Raw genomic sequence first — 27,767 nt, 5'->3', positions numbered from 1 at the left:
CATCAGAGGATGTAATTGTTTCCTCCAGTTGGTGAAAATGATCATGAAGTAATCTCCTGCATTATGGCTAGTCATGCAGACTTTTGTGAGGAAAGGATGTATGTGGAATTATAAGGCTGGTAATTATGTAAGCTTAGGAGACAGCTTGGAGCTATAACGTGGAACGAGGAGTTGAGTGGTAAGGAAATAAATGCTGCATGGGAAGTGACAAAGAAATACATAACAGCATCAATGGACAACTGTATTCTGAAGGCCAAAAGGTTGAATAAGGTAAGTGTAAAATGGACGAATGTGGATCTTAAACATGAAATCTGGAAAAAGAAGGTACTTTGGAGGAAGTACAAGATGAATAATCGTAATAATCAGCCACATGAAGAATATAAAGAACAAGCCAGGAGAGCGACTCAGTTAGTAAGGAAAACAAAAGTAGAGTATGAACAGAAATTTGCAAATTAGGCAAAGAAAAACCCTAGAGAGTTTTTAGATATGTGGCAAGTAGAAGGAAGAATGATCATGGTAAGATGAAGTTAAAGGATGAAAGTGGTAAAATGGTAACTGCTGCAGATCAGTGAACAATTTATAAAAGTATCCTGATCAGGGTGGAATCATGAGGAACTTAAGTGTAGAGGACACAGGAGAGGATGGCTTAATTGTGAGTGAGCAAGAGGTATTTGAGGAAATAAATAAACTTGATGTCAATAAGGCAATAGGATTTGATGAGATATCGATGCATCTTAAGGGAATGTTCCAGGGAATTGGCAGTAGCATTGCCATGCCTGTTTAATAAAAGTCTTAAAACAGCACAAGTTTCCAAGGGAGTGGAAGGAGGATAAAATTGTTCCACTGCTTAAAGGTGGTGATAAGGCTGTAGCTTCAAATTATAGGCTGGTCTGTATATCTGGAGTTGTGGTGAAGATCCTGGAGAGATTGGTGAGAAGTAGGATACAGAAATGGGTTGATAACAGCAGTATTCTCTGTGGTTATCAGGTTTGTTAAGGGAAGATCATGTTTCACTAACTTACTTATGTACTATAACAAAGTGACAAATACTTTGGACAGGGGAGATGCATATACAGTAGTGTACTTTGATTTGGCAAAGGCTTTTGATAGACTGCCACATGATAAGCTCTGAAATAAATTGAAACAGATGGAATTGGATAACAGACTTCTGAGTTAGATCAGTGACTGACTGGCTGTCAGATAGGTATCAGAAAGTTGTATATGGGTGCGATATCCTGAAAAAGAAAGGTAACTAGCTGTGTGCCACAGGGGTCAGTTTTGGGGCCATTGTTGTTCAATTTGTATGTTAATGATATTGGGATAGGTTTAACTAGTGATATCCAGCTGTTTGCAGATGACACAAAACTGGGGAGAGCAATGCAGAGTCAAGCAGATGCTATTGCCTTACAAGAGGACTTGAATAGATTGCATGATTGGGCAGGTAAGTGGAACTGTCAGGTCAATGTTTCATAGTGTAAGGTTTGAGATTTGGTAAGCAACGATGGGGATGCAAAGTATACACTTGGTGGGGAAACTTTAACGGAAGTAGAGGAGATGAGAGCTCTAGGAGTGATGGTGGACAAGGACCTAAAATTCAGAGACCCACATTGCACAAGTTGTGAAGACATCACATCAGATAACAATGATGCAGAGGACCCTGACATGCAGAAATAGAGAAGTTATGATTCCATTGTATAAGGCCTTGATCAGGCTCATATGGATTATAGTGCTCAGATTTGGTCAGCAAGTTTTCATGGTGACGAGGATATGTTGGAAAGGGTCCAGAGAAGATTCACAAAGGTAGTCAGTGGTCTTTGGAATGTGGAGTATGAGGACAGATTGAGAGAATGTAAGTTGCAGAGCCTCATGAATAGGAGGAATGAAGAGGAGAGGGGGTATGATTGAGACATATAAGCTAGTCAGGGGTTGTTATTGGGTCGACATGGAAGAAATTTTTCATAGAATGGGAGAGGGAGGGGAGTAGAACAAGAGCCATCACTGAAAACTGTATAAGAAGGGCGTGAACAGAGGAGTAGGTTCTTTGCATGGAGGGTGGTTGGTGAGTGGAATGCATTGCCTGAGTATGTTGTGGGTGTAGTCACATTGAATCAGTTTAAGGCACGGTTGGATGAGTGTTGTGTGCAATAGTGTGACCTCCCACGATGAGTCTCTGACTCCATGGAGGTCAAATGTTAATAATAATAATACTTTTGTTTTTAATGGGGTACTTGTTTTCATTCTGTTCAACACTAGTTGATGGAAAGCATAACTTTTAAGCAATGACATATCAATAAAATGTTTATTTTGAACATGTTCTTTTAGTTTGAATTTCCTTTGATTCCTTCTCTAGGTCGTGTTGACCATAGGCCCAGATAAATTTCATTGCCCACTATGAAATTTGTTTGCATCGCTACGTGAAATTGACTCGTTTTTCAAGAAAATCTTCATATTTCATGCTGAATATTGTAGCTACTCCCACCTTTTGTGAACTTTACTGACTATATATGTTTAAGATAAGTATAAACTTATTTAGAAGGAACATACTTATTTTGGTTTTCTTATTATATCAATATGGCATTTTTCTAATTCTTCTGTTAGCTCCTCTTACTATTGCTGGTACATGTCTTGAAATCTTCTGAAGTTAAGATTGTTCCAGCATCTCACTTTTTACTGTTTTCCCCTGTTCCCTGATGAAATAGTGAGGCCCTGTATAACAGTGATGACTCAGCTTTTGTGATATCTGATCATGGTTTTCAGTTGTAATGTCTATATTAGTTTCAGCTAACTCAGAATAGAGTTTGGTCAGCTAAGTCCAAAATTGGTAGCCCATTCTGATTCCTTCATCACCTGAGTTGATATCCATTAACAGAGTATGCTGAAAGGTGAGGATTGGTTAAGTCAGAGAGTTTAAATCCATTTTTCACATTCCTTAAAGACTGTGTGGAGATGTCTTCCTATTTATGTAGCTTGACTCTTAACTGATTCTATGTACATATAGAATATAAAATATTTATATATTCAAGAAAAGTATTGCAGAAGTCAGATCTAAATATATTATTATATATGCATATATTATTATATAATTTTTATATAAATTGTTATTTATATCTAAATATTAATTAATATATCATATCTTTCTGTAATGAGGATGTTATTAAAGGAAATGTATATGTTCTATGTTTGACAGATATTGACATACAACGTTGTGTGCAAGATTCTGTTAGCATATTTAGCAGCACACCCAAAAGCATTACTTTTCGGCAACACGAGCATCCCATTACTAAACCTTTATGGAAAATAAATAGGAATGAGACACAGCAGGAAGATGCTTCACATCCTGAACTGGTAGTATCTTTTAGATTTTGAATTTAGAGCCTAATTTTTTGTTTTCATATATATATGTATCTGCAATGTATTTATTCACATTTTGTATTCATTCTATTTCTTTTTCAAAAATTCACATTAAGAGAATATACAAGATAAGAAAACTGTTATTGCTATTAAATGTGTGGGAAGGCTAATATGTTCGTTGTACATGTTGATTAATTTTAATCGTATAGATGAGAACACAGACTGATAAGAAAATAACTATTTATTAACTTATCGCTGATATTTCACTGGCATTCTATCCAGCATCTTCAGGGCACAAAAACAGTTTGTCATATTACATGAGAAAACCACAATCCAGTATAACAATGAGATTAGTTTGAACAATTATAATCTACAAAGACTAAAGCCCTAATTAGGCAGCATCTATGTAAAAAAAAAAAGTAGGTACTAATTTAATCTTAAGATGACTGTCTCCCTAATCCTTCGCAAATTTATACAGCCATACTTGTTGAGGTTTAGAGTATGTTTTAAGGCTTCTGTTGATTCCAGGAACAACCTCTCTGACTTATAAAAACTTCTGTGCAGGACTTTTGTTTTTTTTCCCAATCAATCCTGTGTGTAAGGGTATCTAAAGTATGGTCTGCTAGATCTGACTTGCCATAGTGATAGTGCCAGATGTATTTTTTTATGTTCATTGAGAGGGGGGGGGTGTCCACAGTTCTTTCTGTCTGTCCATAGTAAGCTCGATCACACGAACATGGCATTTCATAAACTCCTGGATTTGATAAAGGAGAGATTCTGTCCTTGGGTGAATGGATGGAAGTTGCCAATTTCACATACGGTTTAAATACGGTGTATAGTTGATGTTTATTAAGCACTCTAGATATCTTTTCAGACGTGCCTTTAATGTATTGAATGTTGACAGTTTTGTTGTAGTCTTCTGTGTATGTGGGGGATTTCTGGGGAGCATTTAGTATTTTGTCTATCTTATGGGGATTATAGCCATTGGCCAAGAAGGCGTGATGTAATTGTGTGAGTTCAGAAGTGAAAGTAATGTCATTAGAACAAATTGCTCTAGCTCTGTGGGTTAGCTTGTCCGAAGAGTTCATTGCTGACAGTTCATCATGGAGACTATTCATCACGAGGAAAATTCATTGCGCAGACTATTCATCACACAGATTATTCATTGCTGGAAATTTAATCGCACAAAAATTCATCGCAGATATATGTGAAAAAAAAAAAACATTTTAAAATAAAGTAAACAATTTGTAACAATCGGAGGCTGTATTTATTTTAAGATTCAGATTTTTATGAATTTATAAAATAATTATCTTGAATCAAGTTCTGGGAGAATGAAATGTATTGACGACTAAGATAATTAGCAAAAAAAATGATAGTGACTTTGTGATACAATCTTAATTGAAGAAATATGAAAGGATCTCTTATTTGCACTGGCATTAAAAACTGTAATTATATGATAAAACAAGTAGAAAAAATAAATCTAACATGTAGGTAATATAATTTAGATTCTAATTACCGAGCAAATGGTTGATATATTTTTCCACTATTTTCAACAGTAAATAAAAAAAATAAAAATAAAATAAAAAAGCCTAAACCAATACTATATTGACATCGGAGTTCACAGTATCTGGTTAAGTGTTCTCATCAGCATGAAGGTAATATGATTAAGTGTTCTTATCAGCGTGAAGGATTATCACACTTTCTAATGGATATGACGATCAAATGCACTTGATATCCATGTTTTTTCAACAGGTGGTCTGACTCGTATCCAGGATTTGCTGGATGTATATATACAACCTCCCAACCAGCCAGGATGTATATCCTGGCTGGTTGGGAGGTTAACCCTGCGGAGGTCGCGGTCGAAAAAATTGCAGCTTAGGTTGCATGTATCTGAGAGATACATTCATTACTAGTATGTGCTGAAATACAATAAAACTTTAAAAAAAAAAACACTACAAATATAATACATGATGGTTTATTTATTTTCAGTTACAATCTAGAAATTATTGAAAAAAAAGAAACAAATAATAAAAAAAAAACAATACTGTACTGACATCGGAGTTTGCAGTATCTCTCAGATACAATTTACTATCAAATATCACTTTCGCATTCAACTCTATCATTCTCACCATCAGATGCGAGTAACATTCACTGAAACTCTTCAACATCTGATGGATTGTCCTGTTGATATATTTTTCCAGCCATTTTTAATGGTAAATAAAAAAAAAAAAAAAAAAACTAAACCAATACTATATTGACATCAGAGTTTGCAGTATCTCTCAGATACAATTTACTACCAAATATCACACACCTCTACATGTGTCAAACCAAACTGACTTCAATTTTCTAGTGAATAACAGTTTCAGCAAATTTTTTTTGTGATAATTTTTCCTACAATGAATTTTCCCCCGTGATGATTTTTCCTTTCAATGAATTTTCCCTGCAATAAATTTTCTTTGCAATGAATTGTCTGTGAACTGTGGGTTAGTGTTTTTAGGATACCGTATTGTTGAGATGGGTGATGATGTGATTGTTTGTGTAAATATCTCCCTGTATATGTGGGTTTTCTATAACCTGAGAATGATAAGGAACCATCTAGAAGATGTGTGATCAGTGTATCCAGGAAGGGCAGACAGTCATTAGCTCCCGGTTCCATTGTAAAGTGGATTTTTGGTGTTGGCTATTTAAATGCACTAATAATGTATCCAATGTATCTGGGCCATGTGGCCAAATAGTAAGCACATCATCAACATAGCATAGCCAAAGCCTTGGTTTAAGTGTGGCTGTATTGATAGCTAGCTTTTCCAAGTGTTCAATGTAGATATTGGCTAAGGGGGGGGGGGGGAAGGGGCCCATTACTGTTCCATCTAATTGTTTGTATATTTTCCCTTTCCATGTAAAATAACCTGCCTGTATGAATTTAAATAGTTCAAATATATCAAGGAGGAAATTGTGACTTTAGTAAATCAAGGGTTTCAATTAATGGTACATTTGTGAATAGTGAGGTGATATCAAAACTCACCATTATGTCTGAACTTTTCAATGTATGGTTTTCTAAAATACTTTTTAGGTGGGTAGAATTTTTAACAAAAGAGGAGAGTTTTTAACAAAAGAGGAACTAGCCACTCTCACAAACAATTCTTCTGAGAAAGAAGACTGTATTTAAATGGAGTAAATGGTGAATTATACTAGATTTAAGTTCTGTTTTGAGCATGCTATACTGTTGAGATGAGTGATGGTTTAAGTACTGATGGAAATAGTGATCCTTACGTAAGTACCTTCGGTTGTGTTTAAGTTTGTATAAACAGAAAAGGATAATGAACCATGTGGTAGTTGTGTAACTAGTGTGTCTAAGAAGACACACTAGTTAGTTTCTTTTGCCTATGTTTGAAGGGTGACTTTTAAATGTAGTAAAAATGTATTAATGTATCTGGGCCACGAAGCCAAAGGAAACATGTCATTGCACATAAACTGCTGATATATGTGCAGCTGAGTTGTGTGCCTGATTTTCTAGAAATTTGCTAAAAATTCATGTACAAATTGGCTAGGAGGAGTAAACAGAGGAATTCATTGCATTATCATCTAGTTTGATATTTTTCCTTTTCATAACAAGTAAACCACACATTCAGTTTTGAAACCTTCATCCTCTTACACATCCTTTAGTATATAAAGTTCTTTGCACACATGTAACTTAGGCAACTTTGAACATGCTGGTTGATCTAGTAATATCTATTTAAATGCACTAAGAATGTTACACATTATCTGTAACATTTTGCTGATTTCCTACAGACATAATTAAATGGAAAAAGACAACTGTGCTGCATAGAAGTCATGTAGATTTGAGAGACTATTTTAAGAATCAGCATCAACCATGAAACACTCCCTTAACCTCAACAAATACAGCTGCATTAATTTGCCAAAGATATGGGAGACTGTTATTAAGACCACATTAAGCTTTTCTGCATTAACTTCACCTTTATCTGGCACATTATTAGAAGATTACTTCATTTTTCAGTTACACTTTGAATTGTTTCTTCAACTATCTAATTAAATGCTGTGTGTCTAACATATTTTTAATTTTGTAATAAGGATACTAGTTAAGAATCCTGGAAAATTATCAGTAGGTTCAATTAATTATTTTCTTCTGATGTTGCTTTACCATGAATCATTGTTTATGTATGAATATTGGTGTGTTGATTTGCATTTATGGCAATTTAGTACGAAAATAAAGTTAACATTCAATTTCAAGATGTTCATAACATGATTTTACCAGAATGGATTCTATAACTTTTTTATTGTAACGTATCTAAAATTGAATTTTTTTACAAGAAGAGTTAATTGAAATAGCTGGAAGATTTGTAGGCCAAAGTAGATTGCTCATTGGAATTCTCTTACAGAATGTCAGCAAAATGTTACAGATAATGTGTGTCATATAGATAAGTGATTTTATTTTAGAAAATATTTATGATATCAGTGATTAAATAAACTAAATATGCCAAGAAATTATATTCTTGTTTTAATCCTTTATCCAAGTGTAAGCAAACAAAGTTTACACGTGAAGTAACTTCAAGACTGGGCAACTCATATATGTAGAGGCTCATGACTTCACATCACTTGTCTTACTATCCCATAATGCAAAACATATCGTTATAGACATGTATAATGCTATGCATTATGGGAAGGGCCACTGCTTAGATTGGTTTCGACCTTTATTGAGATGAAAAGTAAAGAGATGCACCTCTATTCTAGAGTAGTTAGAATAGAGGTGCAAGAAAGCCTGATAGTATTAAGCAAAAGAAAAGACAGATAGATAATATGAGAGAGAAAAAAGGTCTCAGCTCTTTTATATTATCATATAACCAAAGGATATCAGTTTTCCTTTTTCACTAATCTCATATAAATTAACAACTGAAAGATCAATTGAAACTAAAGCACAAAGCACATACTCAGGTGATTAGTCTTATCTGAGTTAATTGCCTTGAGTTGGCCTTCTCTGCCTGGGATTGCTCTCCAGTCATTCCTCCAATTATTATTATTATTATTATTATTATTATTATTATTATTATTACGGGTATCTCCATGGAGTCAGTAGACTCATCGCGGGAGACCCAAGCTAGCAAAACAATATCTGTCATATCTCTTCTTGAATTCATTTACAGATGAAGAGCTCACAACAAAGTCAGGCAATGAATTCCACTCATTCACCACCCTCCAGGCAAAAAACCTTGTTCTGACACCTTTGTTAACCACACTCTTCTTTAATTTCCAGAGATGACCTCTTGTTCTTCCATCACTACCACACAGCTGAAACATTTCCCCTGCATCAATCCTATAAAAACCTTTTAGTAATTTGAATGTTTCTATCATATCCCCTCTTCTTCGCCTATCAACCAATCTCTGCAATCCACAAGCTCTCAATCTATCAATGTAGGGAGCATTTTTTATATCACTCACCAACTTGGTCACTCTTCTCTGAACCCTCTCCACAGCCTTCTCATCTCCAAGGAATCCAGGTGACCAGACCTGAGCACAGTAATCCAAATGTGGAAGTATCAATGCTTTATAAAGGGGAATAATAACCTCTTTATCTCTGGATGTCAGTGTGTTCCTCAACAACCAAGTAATCCTATGTGCAATCTTGGACACCTTAGCAATGTGTCCTCTGAACTTCATCTCCTTATCTACCAATACCCCTAAGTCCCTAGCCTCATCAATCTCTTGGAGTACCTTTCCATCGATGTAGTACACAGCTGGTAATCTTTTAATCCCAAAATGCAAGACTTTACACTTTTCCACATTGAACTGACATCCATTTTCTTTTGCCCATTTTACCAGCTTATTTAAATCCTCCTGCAAACTTTCAACATCAGCTTGATTTTTTATTGCACTACACAACTTTGCATCATCATCAGCAAAATTTGACTATAAGACCACATTGATTTAAGGATGGAACCATTTAAAAAACCTCTCATAGCTAAAATAGACAGAATTTTATCCTCCCCTCTCCCCCAGTGAATATTGCATAATGTGGGTGGTCTACACCATCTAATCAAAAATTTGATATCTCCGAGAATGCTTCTTTTTAAATACAAAAATTGTCTAACTGAACAGTAAAATTTCCACAGTACAATATTATAAAGCATTTGGATGTCATATTGCTGGTTTTCAAATTTATGTTTCTTTCATAAATGATATATATTAATTCATTAATTATAAAAATCAAAATTCTCTTCTCATTGCTGACAAGTGGTGGGAACTGCAAAAAAAATAACCTGTTCTGTTGTAAGTAATGGAATGCTCAACACATTACATAATCTATATAAGATAATAAACCAGAATGAGAATGGGGAACTGGACAATGAGACTTATTTGTGCCTATGGTCCCACAGAAGGTTCTACTAAGGTAGAAGTGGAGAAATTTTTTGAGGCTTTAGAAAAAGCAACTGACACAATGAAAAAGGAAAAGTTGGTCCTTGTTGGGGATCTAAATAGTAGAGTAGGAAATGATTGTGAGACATACAAAAATATTTTGGGAAAATTTGGAGAAAAGAGCAAAGCTAATAATAATGGCAAATATCTGTTGGATTTCTGCTCAGGACATGGACTGGTTATTACTAACACCATGTTCCAACATAAAAATGTGCACAAATTCACATGGAGAGAAGAGGCTAGGAATAAGAAAAGTCTCATTGACTATGTTATTGTTGATAGTGATGTTTTCTCCCTGGTGCAGGACACCAGAGTGTACAGAGGATTTGAAATTGGAAGTGATCACTATTTAGTCTTGAGCAGGATAAAATTGAATTTCATATTGAAAAGAATAACATGTAAGAAAGTTTTAAAGCGAATAAAAGTTGAGCAGCTCTCAGATGTGAACTGTAGACTAAAATACAGAAATATTATTGAAAAGAAAATGAAAGAGTTTGAGAACAGGAATCAAACCTTGGAGATTCAGTGGCAAACTCTGAAGGAAACATTGATTGATTCTGCCAGAGAGGCATGTGGTGAGGTTGTGTGCAAGGATAAAAAAATCAGAACTCCCTGGTGGACACAGGAAGTTAAAGAGGTAGTGAAGGAAAAGAAGAAAGCATATCAAAAGTTCCTGGCAAATAAGTCAGCTTTTACTCTTACAGAATACAGAGACAAATGTAAGAAAGCTAAACAGTGTGTAAAACTAGCTAAACAAAAGTCATGGGAGGACTTTGGCAAGAATATAGAAAATAAATATCAAGAAGGTGGCAAAATATTCTGGAGGTTGTTGAAGAAGCTTAGGAATGGAGGAAAGAGTGCTGTAAAAGGAATTAGAGATGATAAAGGTGAAATGAAAACAGGAGAAAAAGATATCCTTGAAGTATGGAGTAATTACTTTGAAAAACTGCTAAATGAAACAAGCAGTGATGACAGCACAGTGATAAAAAACACTGACCAGGCATGCAGTCAGGAATACATATCCATACTTGAAGTAGAAAAAGCCATCAAAGGCTTGAAATGTGGAAAGGCAGCAGGAGTAGATGATATTCGACCAGAAATGCTGAAGTATGGTGGTATAAGAGTCTTACAGTGGCTGCACTGCATAGTTCAGAAAGCCTGGACAGAGGGACGAATTCCCAATGATTGGAGTAGAGCTCTCATAGTACCTATATATAAAAAGGGAAATAAAACTGAATGTGAGAATTACAGAGGTATTTCCCTACTGAGTGTTCCTGGCAAGATCTATGCAAGTATACTTGAGAAACGGTTGAGAAGAATTGTGGAAGAACAATCTGGATTCAGGCCAAATAGAGGCTGTCAGGATCAAATCTTCACCTTACGACAAATAGTCGAGAAAGCATGGGAATATAACAAAGATCTGTATTTAAGTTTTGTCGATTTGGAAAAGGCATATGACAAGGTGCCAAGAGAGAAGCTATTCAATACGCTGCAGTTATATGGTGTCAATGGGGCATTATATCAAGCAATACTTAGTCTTTATTTGAGTTGTGAGTCAGCAGTTAGAATTGAAGGAAGTACAGGAAGATGGTTTAATGTTAAATCTGGTGTGAGACAAGGATGTACATTATCCCCTCTGTTATTCATTATCTATATGGATCACTTTATGAAGGAATGTGGTATTAAACCTGATATCAAAATTGGAGATGTTAATGTCAGCTCTTTGCTTTATGCGGATGATGTTATACTTCTAAATAAATCCGCTACAAGTCTGCAAGATTCTCTGACTAAATTGAATAGCTGTTGTAATAGATATGGTATGAAGGTCAGCAATAAAAAGACAAAGACAATGAAGATAGGCAGAATCATTGAAAATGTCAACTGTGTTGTGAATGGAGAACCTGTGGAACAAGTAAAACATTTCAGCTACTTAGGCACAATTTTTACTGAAGATGGTAAACTAAATATAGAAATAGACAACAGAATCAGCAAAGCTGGTATGGTGGGAAGTCAATTGAATAAATTCATATGGAATAAGAAAGAAATTAGTCGGAACACTAAATTAGCTGTATACAAGACTGTGTTCAAACCAATTTTAACTTATGGATCTGAGAGCTGGGTCAGAAGTAAAACACTTGACCAAAGACTAGAGACCGCAGATATGAGAGTCCTGAGAAAGATTAGAGGTGTGAACAGATGGCATCAATGGCAATATCATATTAAAAATGAGGATATTAGGAAAGAACTTGACATTGTCAGCATCCAGGAATGCGTTAGCAGAGCTAATCTCAGATGGTATGGTCACTTAAATAGAATGGGAGAGGAAAGATTAGCAAAACAAGTGTTCTCTGCCAGGTTGGCAGGAAAACGACCCAGAGGAAGACCAAGATATAGGTGGATTGATACAGTACAAAGTGCCTTAGACGATAGAAATATAAGATCTGATAATGTTGGAGTCTTGACAAGTAACAGACTGATTTGGAGGAAAATTGTAGATAGGAAGTTAGTAATGATGTAATTTTTTCATGTAGTACTGTCATATCCTGTACACCCCTTGAGGGTACATGGCAGGAATTTGATGATGATGATGATGATGATGATAATAAACCAAAAGGCTAACTGGCGAATTTGTTAATTAAGAGGTTTAATTAAAATAAAACGGGATTTAACATCTCCCTCTTAACATTACATAATCTGTTCCAAATGCACAGTGCTAGAGGGCAGCTGTAGAATGCATGTTCGACTGTTTCCAATCAGTAACAGATATCCACATATTGGATCTCTAGTGTTAAAGTACCTCCATTTGATGTTATTGACTGGTAGGTGGCCATATGCAATTCTACACGCAAGATCCCTCCTGTTAGGGTATCCTTGAAACTTTAATAAGTTATGAAACAAAGTGTCGTTGTCAGTACTGAACTGTGGAACTTCATGGCAAAAGAGATTAAAGATTTCTTTATGCAAAATTATGTTATTACTTTTTTAATGGAAAGAATGTCAATGCCAGAGTGTTGTAGCAGTCTTAGAGTTAAGAACGGAGTGTTGTAGTATTCAGGAACAATCTCAGATTTTTGAACTTTATAATCATTTACTCCAAACAGGGAAAGACGAAAACCCAGGTAGTACAGGAAAAGTTCTGCACATGTGTGATTATTGTGCAATATTTTATGGATTTTTGAAGCTGTATTGATTAAATAGCAGAATTTTAAGACTGGAAGCCCAAATCTTCCATGCTTCTGTGATAGTTGAAGAAATTCCTTTTTAACTTCTTGGTATTGGCTGGACCAAAAAAATTGCATAGGCTTATTATATAATTGCTTTTCTTCTTTAGCTTTTGTAATGTCTGTAATATTTATGATTATACAACTGAGCAGGAAAGATTATAGTTTTGAGTACTATGGTTTTAGAAGAAAAGGAAAGTGGCCCTATTTTTCAGTCTTCTAATGTTTCAAAGTTCTTGAACTGGTAAGTGGAGAATTCTTGAATTGGGTAAGTGGAGAAGAGAATTCCAAGTGTAGTGAGGAGTTCTCTCTTGGGGGGGGGGGGGAGTCCAAAAGGTATGCCTCCAAGATCCCACTTTCTAAACTTTTAATTTTGTCTTGTGTGCATCACAGATCTTGCTGAATTTTTCCAAAATATGAAAAAAAGATATATGGAATGATTATCCTTCAATGCCCATTACATCATCAGCACATGCTAATACCTTATTTTCCTTCATAGTTGAAGGAACTGTTATTCCTTGTATAACATGTTTATTGTCAACTTTCTGTAAGAAAGGTTCAAGAACCAATGCAAAGAGCAGTGGAGTAAAAGGCAACCTTACTTCACTCCTTTTGAATTTTGACCGGGTTTGACAGAAACCCATTACTAGGAGGCGGGTGGTTGAATTGGCATAAGCTCCTTTGATAATGGATAGCAGCTTTTTTTACCTACAACAGTTTACTGGAAGATGTGGAACAGAAAGGGATGCCAGACATTATCAAATGCTTGAGTAAGGTCTACTTGATAGTACTGCCATTGACTGCTTTTTCATATTAACTAAGCGGATTAGATCACATAGCAGAAAAAGAAATTCTACTACTTGGCCTGGAACTCCATACACCTGTGTGCTTTTAGTTATGTATCTCATTTCCACTTTGAGCCTGTTATTGGTAATGTGGAAAAATATCTTCTAGTCATTATTAGATAGAGAAATAGATCTCCAGCTGCTGATTAAGGTGTGATCTCTATTAGGTTTTGGAATGAGGACAGTATGGCTTGCTACAAATTCACTTCATATGTGTCCTGATGAGAGAAAAGAATTAAATAGTATAACTAGAATGTAAGAATAAAATCCCAGGCCTCGTGGTAAAGTTATATCCCTAGACCATCAGGTCCTGGGGATTTTCTTGTCTGGCATTCTTTATAGGCTGTGACTTCAGATGCCGTAATTGGTCTGTCAAGCCCATCTTGGATATGAAGAGGAAAGCCATTAATGTTCCAAGAGTTATAAATTCCAACAGTACTGTTGTCTTCAAACATATTTTTGTAGTGTGTTTGAAAGGAGTGGTGGACATATCTTTACCATCAATTCAGATTTGAGTGATAGTTTAATAAATTTCTAAATTTATTATACTCTAACCAAGTGAAAAATAAACTTTCAACATCTTTCTCTAAATCCTGAGTGATAGTTCTTTCTTTGCAGAATTTTGTGAATTGTCTATTGATAAATGCAGCTGAAAGGTCTCTGCTAAATGCTGCTGTATTCTTATCTAAATATTCTCTCTTCTACTCGTTTTTGCTTTTCCACTTCTATCTCTCTGTTAATATTTCTAATGATGTTGCTACATTGTATATTACCATTGCTTTGGCTTGTTACAAACAACTTCTCTCTTTATACAGGTCTTTAAACTTTTTTTATTTTGATTAAAGCCTGTTCCTTTCCCCATTCCATCATATTCTGTTTACTGCTTGTTTGAATTTTAACCACATATCATATCCCAATTCCAGGTAACATAATTCCAAATTGTACAGAGGGTTGGAATATGGTTGAAAAGGTCAATGGAAAATTTGGTGGAAGTCTCCATGGTACAGACCTGATCTCTGCTTCTTCCATGCAGTGGAACTTAAATAGAACTAGATCTTGATCTGACATGTTGATGTTAAGATGTTTTATCTGAATTATCCTATTTATAAAGAAAGAAGAGATATAAATTCAATCAACAAGGGTACCAATACTTTAATTCATGTGCATGTAAGCCTAGGGATTAGGACTGTGAATCCTCCATATGTCTACAGTTGAGCATTGTCAAGACATTTTTAACTGTGCATATCCCATTTTTCTTCTTGGGGTGTCCTAATTTGTTTAAATGTAAGGTTTTCAATACAATTCAGTGTCCAGCTGCTTTGATGTAGTTTGCACCATATAAATATGGTTCCAATTCCTGGAGGAGCATAAACATATATATACATTATTGCACATCCACACTATTTTCCATCTATTGTCAAGATTCTCCCTTCTGAATCCCTTTGGATATTACAGAATAACCAAAGAGGGGGGGGGGGGGGGCAAGAATAAGAACTCCTACTCCAGCCCTGTTAAATCTTCCAAAGCTCCAATAAAATAGAAATGGATATCTATCTGTTAAAGTTTTTATATCTTTATATTTGCAGAAGTATGTTTCTTGGAGAAACAGAAACCTGATATTATGCCGTAGCATAAGTTTCCATGTAGTTTCTTGTTTAATTTGCCTGTGGAATCCTCATACATTTAATGAGGCAATGTAGAAAGGAGATGCTATGATTAGTGAAGTGTCAATGTTAAGTTTTTAACTTCTAGATGTTGGATAAACTTGTGAGGTCTTCAATCTGTGAAGGAGCAATTGTGTAGCCTGCTTCTTGTAAACTGTTTTCCAGTATTTTACAGTTGCTTTCTATTTTTTCAGTTTTGTGCCTATCGTTCTTGATTTGGAATCTAGTTATTTCCTTTTCATGTAGATGATAATCATACTGAGAAAACTTTGAATCAGTAAACTTTATTATTTTTTCTTTAACTGTATTTCTCACTTTCCCTTTATTAGCATGAGATGGTTTATGAACATAGTCCATAAACTCTTCTGAGCCCTGAAGAGTTTTCATTTGATGATCTGCAACCTTCTCCATCTTGAGATCTTTTATTATTTCTTTTTCTTTTAGATTTAGTTCCATTTATTAATATTTTTATTTATTTATTTATTAATTCATCTTTCCTTTTTGATGATCTTGTTTGCATATTGTTCTTTTAGTTGTCTTACTTGCTTTTCTGTTTCTTCTCTAGTTTCTCCTTGTAGAACAATGTTATGTTTTTCCTCTTGTATCTGCTCAGTTGTTATACTAGGTTCATTATTGGTAATTTCAACTGATGGTGTTCCATCCATATTTAACTCGGAAAGTGGCTCCTGCGGTTCTGGAATTTTGGAGCTAATTTCTAGATGACTTGATCATGCACTTTTTGTGATTTTTCAAGTGTAGTTTCTTTAAAAGCGCCATCTTTACTAGACTGAATTGCAACATCCAGGAACTTTTCATTATGGCTCACTGATGTATATGGTGTTCTAATTGGCTCTACCAGTGCTCCCACTAAAATGACAGATGGTAACATGGTGTTCAGAACTTTTACATTTCTAACAGGGTGTGAGACACTGATTAGCAATATGTCTGATCTCCATGCAGTCGAAACATTTAGATTTGGAGCAGTTACCACCCAAGTGATCATATGAACCACAATGCAGGCACTGCCTTTGTACTCTGGGATAGTTTTACATAAGTTAGGTTGTACCGATGTTGACAAAATTTGGTATGGGTGTCTTTGTATCCATTATTGAAAGTGACATAACTGGCTCCCAACCATTACAGGAATAACTGTGCTGCCTTCGAAAGTAAAACCCTGTAATAGTTTGTCCCTTGTTTCCATATCTTTAACTACAATTAAATACTTCCCTCTGCCATAAGGGGTGAAAGAATAAATCTTATTAGCACCAACTATCTCTTTTAAAACCTTAGATAGCTGGTAGTGCAGCTAATATCTGCATTACGAGATTACTTTTGGTGGTAGCATTGCCTTTGTACTCTGGGATAGTTTTACATAAGTTAGGTTGTACCGATGTTGACAAAATTTGGTATGGGTGTCTTCGTATCCATTATTGAAAGTGACATAACTGGCTCCCAACCATTACAGGAATAACTGTGCTGCCTTCAAAAGTAAAACCCTGTAATAGTTTGTTCCTTGTTTCCATATCTTTAACTACAATTAAATACTTCCCTCTGCCATAAGGGGTGAAAGAATAAATCTTATTAGCACTAACTATCTCTTTTAAAACCTTAGTCACCCATCTTGTTTCTTCGTATCCTGGAATTTCAATTCCTAGAGTTTGCACCCAGAGGAATTGGTACCATTATCTCAGGTGGAGAAAAAGACTAAAACCTCAGTGATTGATTATAAGAGAGGAAAAAAAAAAATTTCAGACATAAGACTGAGAATTAAATAATCCTGTGATATAGAAATAATTCTGCACCACCACCACCAGCAAATGCTCTGTTTGAGCTACTATAAAATGGCGGCTGTGATACCGCCAAAAGTAATCTTGTAATGCAGATATTAACTGCACTACCAGCTATCTTTAAAAAAAAAAAAAAAAAAAAAAAAAAACAGTGCCAGTGGGGGCAAAAGCCACCACTAGCACCAGTAAACTGAAATCAAAGTGAAAAACAAACGAAAGAAAATGGAAGTACTTATCTTGCTGAAATCTGAGATGTCATCATTGGGAACCACACCAAGAACCAAGGTTAAAGTAATGCAGAAGTCATATTTCCATATACAAGTAGCCAAAAGATGTCACACCTTATTACTAAAATACCCTCGATTAGAGATAGATTTTGAAAGTTTTTCCAGTTGGTTATACTACGAGGGTGGTCTGAAAAGTTCTTGGCCTCGACCATAGATGGCAACACTATCGGCAAGATTTTTTTTTAAGTTGGTACATCTGTCATAAGCATCCATGTGAAATTGCAAGTCATTCTACCAATAGTTTGTTTTATACAGCTGTCCGAAGCAAAAATGTTGTCTGTGTCCCTTGAAATGGATAAAATTAAGTATTGCGCGGTTATAAAATTCTTTGTAAAAGAAGGTTTAATGCCAAAAGAAATTCATTCGAATTTCATAAAAGTTCATGAGCACTCTTCTCCTTAGTTTTCGACAATTAAGAAATGGGCTGCTGAGTTTAAGCGTGGTCGTACCAACCTTGAAAATGATCCATGTGAAGGACGTCTAAAAAAGTGTAACAACAATAGAAATCATTGATCAAGTGCATAATATGATATTGGATGACCAACAGGTCAAAGTGTGTGAAACTGCTGAGACTATAGGCATTTTAAAAGAATGTGTAGGATATATTTTGCATGAAGAATTGCAAATGAAAAAGGCTTTGCACAAGATGGGGGCCACGCTTGCTCACAGCAGATCAAAAACACACTTGCATGAAAATCTCGGAACAGTGCTTGGAGCATTTTAACAAGAATAAAACTGATTTTGTGCATCGATTTATTACTATGGATGAGACTTGGATTCACCATTACATACCAGAATTCAAATGGCAGTCAAAACAGACTGCTGTCAGAAGCCGGTTGTTCAGCACAAAAATAGAAGACAAAGTCCGTTCCATCAGCAGGAAAGGTCATGGCATTAGTGTTTTGGGATGCTAAAGGCATTTTGTTTATTAATTCTCTTGAAAAGCGTAAAACAATAATCAGGGAACATTACTCCTATCTTTTAACCAGACTAGATGAAAAAGTTCATGAGAAAAGATCCGGTTTGCAGAAGAAAAAAATCATCTTTCATCAGGACAATGCACCTGCCCACAAAAGTGTTTTCCTGTTTGGCAACAGGAAAATTAAGGGATCTGCACTATGAATTGTTGGAACATCCACCCTATTCCTTAGATTTGACTCCACCTGACTTCAATCTCTTCCCAAAACTAAAGTTTTCCTCGCTGCTCAGCGGTTTTCTTCGAATTAAGATGTGATTGCAGCTGTAGAGGGGTATTTTGCAGATCTTGCTGAGAACCACTACAGGGACGAGATAATGGCCCTGGAGCATTGCTGGAATAAATGTATTAGTCTTAAGGGAAATTATGTTGAAAAATAAAAATAATTTTGAAATTATAAATTCGTTTTTTCGCCCCCCCCCCCTGTATAAGAACTGATAATGTTGTTGTCTTGACAGGTAACAGATCGATTTGGAGGAAAAATGAAGCCATTGATGTGATGGGGCTGTAAGTCCAAGGAGAGAGAGAGAGAGAGAGATAGAAATCTAATCATTTAGTGATTTGTAAGTTACCGAGGATAAGGGACAGTGAGTTGAGATCCCTTTTTTTTGAGAAAAAAGCCAGGCTGCATTTTGGTGGCATTGAAGCGACCAGTTTATTCTTGCCCCATTGAAGGATGTTGCAATGAAGGAGTTTTTGTTATTGTTATTATTATTATCTGAGATCTCCAAGGAGTCAAGGACTCATTGAGGGACACTATACATCACTCAAACCAGCTGTCATACCCCCCCCCCCCCAAATTCATTCACACTAGATTCACTCACTACCCCTAAAGGCAAACAATCCCACTCACTCACTCCTCTATGAGAGAAAAACCTAGCTCTTATCCTTTTCTTGATGGCAAACAAACTTAGCAACCATGGATGCCCCCAGTGTTCTCTCCCCACCTTCCATATAACAAAAAATTTCATCAGATGATATTCTATAACTTCCATTCAGAAGTTTATAGACTTCTATCATCTAAATCCCATAATCTAGATATAATCTTTGTAACTCTTTTTTTGCACCCTTTCCACAGCTTCTTTATCCAATTGGAACCTGGGAGACCACATCTGTGCACAATAATCCAGGTGCGGTATTATCAAGCCCTTATAAAGAGACAAAATGACTTCCTCATCCTTAAATGTTAAGGTTTGTTTCAGCATCACAGTTGTATTTGCAACTTTTGCTATGTGGCCTTTGAACTTCAAATTGCTATCCACTATTACACCAAGATCTCTAGCCTATCAGTTTCTTGTAGCATAACCCTGCTAATATAATATGCTCCTGGAAATCTCATCACACCAAATTGCATTATTAACATTAATTTGACAGCCATTTTCATTTGCCCAAATTTCCAGTCTATTGAAATCATTTTGTAAGTTCAAGTAGAAGATGATTTGCTATGGTGAGCTGTGCAAGAGTTATAGAAAAGTGTGATGCCAGGAGGTTAGCTTTATCACTGTTAGGTTAAACAGTGGCCATCAAGATGTGAGAGAGAGAGAGAAAGAAGGGTAGAAGCATAAGTGGACAGAAATTGGGTCTAGTGGCCATTGGAGAGGGATAGGAAAGCATGGCTTCATTTGGACAGGAGGTATGTTTTTTGCTATTCATGTTTATAAAGTGAATTATTCTTATTTATTAACAGCTTTAGCCATCTTCTTTTGAAGTAGGGCCTGAAAAGTAGATTAGAATTTTGTGTAGAATGGGATATAACGACCTTTACGACAGTGAGGATAACTGCTGTGACTTGCTTAGAGCAGAAGCAATAATCCAACAATGGAAAGGAAGAGGAGTACAAATTCTGGAGGTCATCCTACTTTATAGTGCCAAAGGACATAGGTTTTTGCAGGGGGGGGGGGGGGAATAAGGCATTCTATATGAAAGGAAACTTGCACAAAATTGTGATCTGAGTTGTCAAGAAGAGTGATCTCTACAGTGTATATGGAAAGAGGACTAGCTAAAAACAGATATCAAAGGGTATTGGTAGAGGGAAAAAAGTTATCAAGAATTTGGGTAGGTAGATGTATGATTTGTATTAGATCATGGCTCATAGCAAAAACTTCTGCATCTCATCTAGCTTGGTCTCTGATGTTGGTAAAGGTTGTTTGTAGTTGTGGGCATTAAGATCATGTAGGAAGATAACTACACTATGAGGAGGTTGAACTTTATGGATAGGAAGGTGAAGAGATCAGAGTGGTTTTGGAATTTGGAAAGCAGTAAGTAATGTAGATCTGGACAAGGAAACTTTGAGCCAGAGTTGGCCAATTGCAGGAGAGATTCTAAATTAGGTATTCTGTGGTAGGCAGTGTTGGATCTCACAAAGACACAGGTATGAAACAAATTATGAAATGTGTAATTTGGACATTGAAGGTGGGTTATAGGTTGATCTAGCTGCAATTTGGATTTCTATCAGAAGTAGGGGCTCTTGTCTGAATTCTCTGTAAGTGATTATGGATATCATTTATGTTGGAAGTTGAAGTTTATGCCATGAATGTTGGTGAAGTTTTTGTAGGAATTCCGACATGTTTTGTTTATTTAGTTTATTTGGTTAGATCTGTACATATAATAATGGGTTGGGGAGGATCAGTAAGGGAGAAATGCTTTTATGAAGGAGTTGTCTGATTAAAAAAAGGTTGGGAACCCCTGATCTAACCTTTTGCACATTTATTTTAATGCCTATACACAAATTGTGTGCCTATGTCTATCCAGCATTTAAGCTTGTATGCCTGCATCCTCTGGATTGCACAGGGGATGTCTGTTTAAAAGTAGCTGCTTAGTTATGATTTAGATACCAATAGTTTAATTACATTGACTCAATGCAGTGTCATTTATATAGTAGTGTCTATTTTTTTTCTTTTATTATCATTAAAAATAACTATGAAAAAAACAACAACTAGGGATTAAATCTTAAAACAGAATTATAAATAACAATTTCTTTTGATAATAATTTTGGTTGAGGTTTTGTCATTGTGACCTTGATATGTTCAGAACTTTAATTCTAAACAAAGCAGAATATATGGCGTATGTTACATGTTTACTTATATTACATGTCTTTATCACATTTACTGATAAGTCACCTATATGCAAGACCTAAAATTCACCTTGACTTCTTTGTTTGTTGGATGCAGTTTTTTGGCTACCATCAGCTATTATATCATCATGTGTCAAACAAGTTTTACTGATTCCAAAAATGTTTGGCCCAGGCACGCTGTTATATCTACTCAAGATGATGACCTCAATATGAAATTTAGAATAACATATTAGTCATATTAATTGTAATGTAAGTTGTTTTCCTAAGAATGAAAGTCTAATTTTACATAAAAGATAGTAAGTCACACTCCGTTTTCTGAAAGAAGAAAATTAATTTATAGTACTTTTTTTTGATGTTTTTGATAAGAAAGTTTTCTTTCTAAAATGTATCAGTTTGGCAAGCTCATACTGAAATTACAGTAGACACATAAATATATTTTTATTTAAAAGAAAAATATTCTAATTGATGAATTTTGTAGTTAGAGAAAAGCTACGATTTTGAAATTCTAAAGATTATTATTATTATTCAGGCCTCCATGGAGTCAAAAGACTTATCGTGGGAGGTCCTTCCTAAGAACATAAAGTCTGTCAAGACTCATCGAAGGGAGGTTCCCCCTAAGAAACACAAAGTCTATCATACCACTCCTTAAACTCATTGACTGTTCTCGCCCTCACCACTCTATCAGGCAATGCATTCCACAGCTCAACCACCCTCCATGCAAAGAAACCACTCCTCACCCTCTTGCTCACAGTTTCCTTTCGTAACTTCCAGGGATGGCCTCTGGTCATCACTCTTTCCCGCTGTTCAACCAAGTGAAAGAACTCCCCAGTGTCAACCCTGTAACCACCTCTCAACAGTTTAAAAGTCTCAATCATATCACCTCTACTTCTATCTGCCAAACTCTGCAGTCCACATTCCCTCAGCCGATTCTCATAACTATCCTTGTACAGTCCTGAGACCATCTTTGTCATCCGTCTTTGTATCTTTTCCACAGTTAATTTATCCCCTTCAAATCCTGGGGACCAAATCTGAGAACAATAATCCAAGTGTGGTCTGATCAGAGACTTATACAACGGAATGATAACCCTCTTATCTCTGCAGGTCAGTGTCCTTCTCATAATTGCAGCAATCCTCTGTGTTACCTTCACCACCTTTGCAATATGTCCCCTAAACTTCAGGTTTCTATCAATCATCAACCCCAGATCTTTTGTCTCCCCAACTTCCTCCAGTATAACTCCTACCATAGAGTATGCAGCATCCCATCGATGTTTCCCAAACCTCAAGACCTTACATTTTGCTGCATTAAACTGACATCCCCCATTCATTTGCCCATCTATCTAGCTTATTCAAATCCTCTAGCAGGGCTACCACATCTGCACTATTATTAATAATCCTTCCCAGCTTCGCATCATCCAGTAACAACTGAATATCCCCTTGCAATCCACTGGCAATGTCATTGATATAAAAGTTAAACAATATAGGTCCTAGTACTGAGCCCTGTGGGACCCCACTTGTAACCCTCTGCCTCCTTGAAACTGCTCTACCCTGCACAACGCTCTGATACCTATCAGACAGCCAATCCTGAATCCAGTTGACCAATCTGTCTTCCAGCACCATGTGTTGCAACTTAAATATCAGCTTATCATGTGGCACCCTGTCAAATGCCTTTGCGAAGTCTAAGAAAATTGCAGTATATGCCTTTCCCTCATCTAATGTTCTTGTAACTTTATTATAAAAGGCTAGCATATTGCTAAAACAAGAGCGCCCTTTCACAAATCCATGTTGACTCTCACAGATAACATTACCCTCATCTGCCCAGTGCTGTATACGGTCCCTCACTACTTTCTCCAAGATCTTAACAACTACTGATGATACACAGACTGGTCTATAATTAGACACTTCCAGTCTGTTACCACCCTTATGCAATGGCACTATCTTACCTTCCTTCCATTCCCTGGGCACCTTTGCCGAAGCCAGACTTTCATTGAAAAGCCAGGTTAAAGGCACTGTCAGTTCCCTAGCACATGCTCTCAAAACTCGTGGTGAAATACCATCCAGTCCCAAAGCTTTATTGACATCCAGAGTTCTCAGTATCTGAAACACACTCTCCTCCTGTACCTCTAAACCTTGAACCTGCCCATATCCGTCTAGCATTAAAACTGACTCCTCCAGGATGAAATACTCCAATAAAGTGGTCATTGAACAATTCCACTATGTCCTCTGCATCAGTCACTCTATTCCCATTTTTATCCCACAATATCATTCTTCCACAGTCATTTCTCCTCCTACTAGCCACATAGCTAAAAAATTCCCTAGTATTTTCTTTTGATCTTAGGGCCAATCTCCTCTCATATTCCAGTTTCGCTTTCCTTACCACACTATTCACTCTTCTGGCCTGTGTCTTATATTCTTCACGCATCCTCTCTTCACCTGTCTCCTTATATCTCTTCCATAGCCTCTTTTTCACATGCAATTCCTGTTTAATATTGTTTGTCATCCACTTTACTCCAAATTGTGTCCTCTTCTTCACTCATGGTATACAACTTACCATTGCTGCTAACAAATATTCTTTCACAATTTTCCATGCACTAATGATATCCTGGCCTTCCAATTCCTCCCTCCATGAAACTTCCCGAAGTTGACGTCTAAGACTATTATAATCACCTGCAAAATTCCACATAAATTCCCGTCTCTTTGATACTCCTGCATGTCTATTCATTTTCCAAGTCAAAACCGTATGCTCACTCTCTCCAACTGGTGGGAGAGATGTCATCTCAGTTATTATCAACTCTTCTGATGCTATAACCAAATCTAAAACTCTCGAACCTCTTGTTCCCTCTGTTACATGTTGCCTAAGACATTTGTCCCTCAAGAATTCTAGAAATTCCATTCCACTATTGCTACATGCATCTTCCTCTCTCCAATTTATATTACTGTAGTTAAAATCTCCCGTAACAATCATTCTTCTTGCACTTGCCAAACTTAACTGTCTAAACATCTCCTGGTCCCCCATCCTCCGTGCTCCTGGGTCTGTAGCAACACTCCACTAAATATCCTGTCTTGCCTACCTCTACCTTACACCATATGCTCTCAAAATCATTTGTCTCACTTCCTTCCAAAGTCTCCACTCTTAGAGGACATAGGTCATCACTTATCATAAGCAGTAACCCACCACCACGCTTTCCCCTCCTATCCTGACGAAAAATGCTATACCCAGCGACTTCTATTCCTGTTATTATATCCCCTTCTGTCAACCACGTCTCAGTGATCCCAATAATTTTTGGCCAGGCTGATGCTATCTGCACCACCAATTCCTCTCCCTTATTCCGGATATGCCTGGCATTAGTATAAAGCATAGCATGAACTTAACCGGAAAAATCATATTTTACTGTTCGTAGCAGTTAACCCTTTGCTATCATCAGAAAACTGCAATACTTTCAAGAAGCTTATGTTTGTTATATTCCTTCTTTTTACTCGTGACATAGGTATTGTATGAAATGTGTAATAGCTTTCTTACTATCATACATGATGCCTCTGATGCTATATGAGTTCGTTGACAGCTTTGAGCTAAAGATATTCAAATTTATGAATACATTACACTCTATTATTATTATTCCACCGCCATGGAGTCGGCAAACTCATCATGAGAGGTTCATTCAACTGACAACATATTTATCACAGTATCTTAAAATTCTTAACACTCATTGCATTAACAACACATTCTGGTAATGCATTCCATTCACTGACAATTCTCCATGTAAAAAATCTACTCCTCACAACCCTTTCACCACACTCTTATATAACTTCCAGGGATAACCTCTAGTTTTTCCCCTCTCACCTTCTAATCTTTTTATTATCTCATCTAGATTAATCCAATAAAATTCTCTCACTAACTTAAATGTCTCAATCATATCACATCTTTTCCTCTTAATCACCAGACTCTGCAATCCACATTTCTTCAACCTCTCTCTCCATTGCCAGCATTCCAACGTTCTGATATTGTCTTAGTCACTTGTTGCTGGATCCTCTCCAGTGTTTCCACATCACACTGAAAACCAGTTGACCACACTTGAGTACAATAGTCCAAGTGTGATCTGATCAATGCTTTTTACAGTGGCACAACCACTTCCTTATCCATACATGTTAGAGTACTTTTTATCATAGCAGCACTACAATGTGCAGCCTTTGCAACATTAGCAGTATGCCCTCTAAACATAGGTCTACTGTGAACCATCACTCCAAAATCTCAAATCTCATCCACTTCCTGCAGTATGGCACTGTCAGTATAGTACACAGCCTTGTATTTCTGCACTCCAAAATGCAACACCTTGCACTTATTAATATTAAAACTACAACCCCCACTCCTTTGGTCAAGAGTGGAGGTTGTAGTAAAAGTCTATTCAAATCTAAAGGGAAGTAACATCAGCAGTGTTACTTTTAATTTTACTCAACTTTGCATCATCAGCAAACAACTGAAGATCCTGAGTCAGTCTACATGATATATCGTTTACAAACAAGTTAAACAGCAGGGGGCCCAAGAACAGAACCCTGGGGCATGCCAACTGGTTACCTTTTTTTTTTTGAGAAACTGCTTCATCATACACAACCTGCTGGTATTGTTCAGAGAGAGCCAATCTCTGATTCATCTAACCAATATTATTATTATTATTATTACGTAACACCTCCAGGGAGTCCAAAGACTCATCGAGGGAGGGAACCTGCTCTACAATTCTCCATCTCCACCCTGCCACCAACCACCTTCGTCATCCACACCAACGCCATCTACTGCCGACCACCAGCACTAATATTTTCACAGACAATCACAAACATCCATGCCCACGGCAAACCCATAGCCTTTTGGCTGGAGAGCAGATATGCTAACCACTCGGCCAACCAGGCCGGCATATACTATCTATTTCGATACTCTGCAGCTTGTACACTAACTTATCATGTGGTAATCTATCAAATGCTTTTGCAAAGTCCAAGAATATCACTGTATATGATTCTCCCCTATCTAACACACTTGTTACCTTAATCATAAAATGCAAGTAAATTGCTAAAACAGGACCTAACGATTACAAATTCATACTGACCATCATAAAGAATGCTATGCCCATTGACCCAATCCTGTATTCTATTCTTAACTAATCTCTCCAACACCTTGACCACAATGCAGTTATACAGACTGGCCTATAGTTGGACACTTCTGTCTTAGAACCATGCTTATGGAGTGGTACTATTTTGCCTTCTTTCCACTTCTTAGGAATCCTACCCATTTCAAGACTTTCATTAAATAATCAGGTCAAGGGCATAACCAACTGTGATGTACATTCCTTAAGAATGCATTGTCATATGTCATCCATTCCAACAGCCTTATTAACATCTAACCAACACCTCTGATTCTTTCACTTCCAATTCTCCTAGTACTCGCCTCTCTTCTATATATTGCACCACATCATTTACACCAATATGATATGATATACACTGATAAAGTGCTTGTCAATAGTTGCATTATCCTTTGCAACTTATTCTGCTGCCATGACTATCCACCAATGTCAACCTACCATAATTCTTAATTTAATGTCATAAGTGTCTCTCAAGAATAGTATTCTTTCTCTTGCTTGCCATATAGCGGAAAAATTCCCTTGAGTTAACCTTTGCCTAATCAGCCAATCTCCTCTCATACTGCACCTTTTCTTTTCTTTACCATGCCTGCACTTTATACTCTTCTAGCCTGAACTAACCTGTGCTGCAGGCTAGAGCAACAGCCCTTGTACCTCCTCCATAGCATTTTATTTTCCAGCAGTGCTTTCTTGATTTTACTGTTCATCCATTTCACTCCTCTATTTACCCTTGGTATGCAATAATAAATTTAGTTTAATCCTTTATCCAAATGTGAGCAAACAAAGTTTGCGCCTGAAAATATCTTCAGGTAAGGTAGTACAACACCGGGCAACTCATAGCAGTTATACGTTACTTTTGTCAGATACTGCTTTGTGAGTCTCCATGCATTGTCAGTATATTTTCTGCTCAGCTCACCTACCCAATAACTCACTTTAAACTTCCATTTTCCACATATATCCATTTTTGACAGTAACCTTTTCTTGTTTCATCACTTTCCCAACAAGCACCTC

The 27,767-nt window shown here is 36.4% G+C and overlaps 1 protein-coding gene across 7 annotated transcripts in view; it reads left to right on the top strand.

Annotated features, from left to right (window-relative positions):
* The window catches only part of LOC150104805 (TBC domain-containing protein kinase-like protein), a 559,840-nt gene that overhangs the window by 499,595 nt on the left and 32,478 nt on the right, over positions 1-27,767 (top strand). For all 7 annotated transcript variants that reach the window (XM_090395364.1, XM_090395368.1, XM_090395367.1 and 4 more), the window contains one exon: positions 3,188-3,345. In XM_090395364.1, coding sequence (XP_090251490.1) covers positions 3,188-3,345 — 158 coding nt within the window. The remainder of the gene's footprint in view (positions 1-3,187; positions 3,346-27,767) is intronic.

This window comes from Typopeltis vanoorti, chromosome 7 (genome assembly GCF_054136105.1).
Source record: "Typopeltis vanoorti isolate ZY-2024b chromosome 7, IOZ_Tvanoo_1.0, whole genome shotgun sequence".
NCBI lineage: Eukaryota > Metazoa > Arthropoda > Arachnida > Uropygi > Thelyphonidae > Typopeltis > Typopeltis vanoorti.
This window is presented reverse-complemented; position numbering and strand designations above follow the sequence as displayed.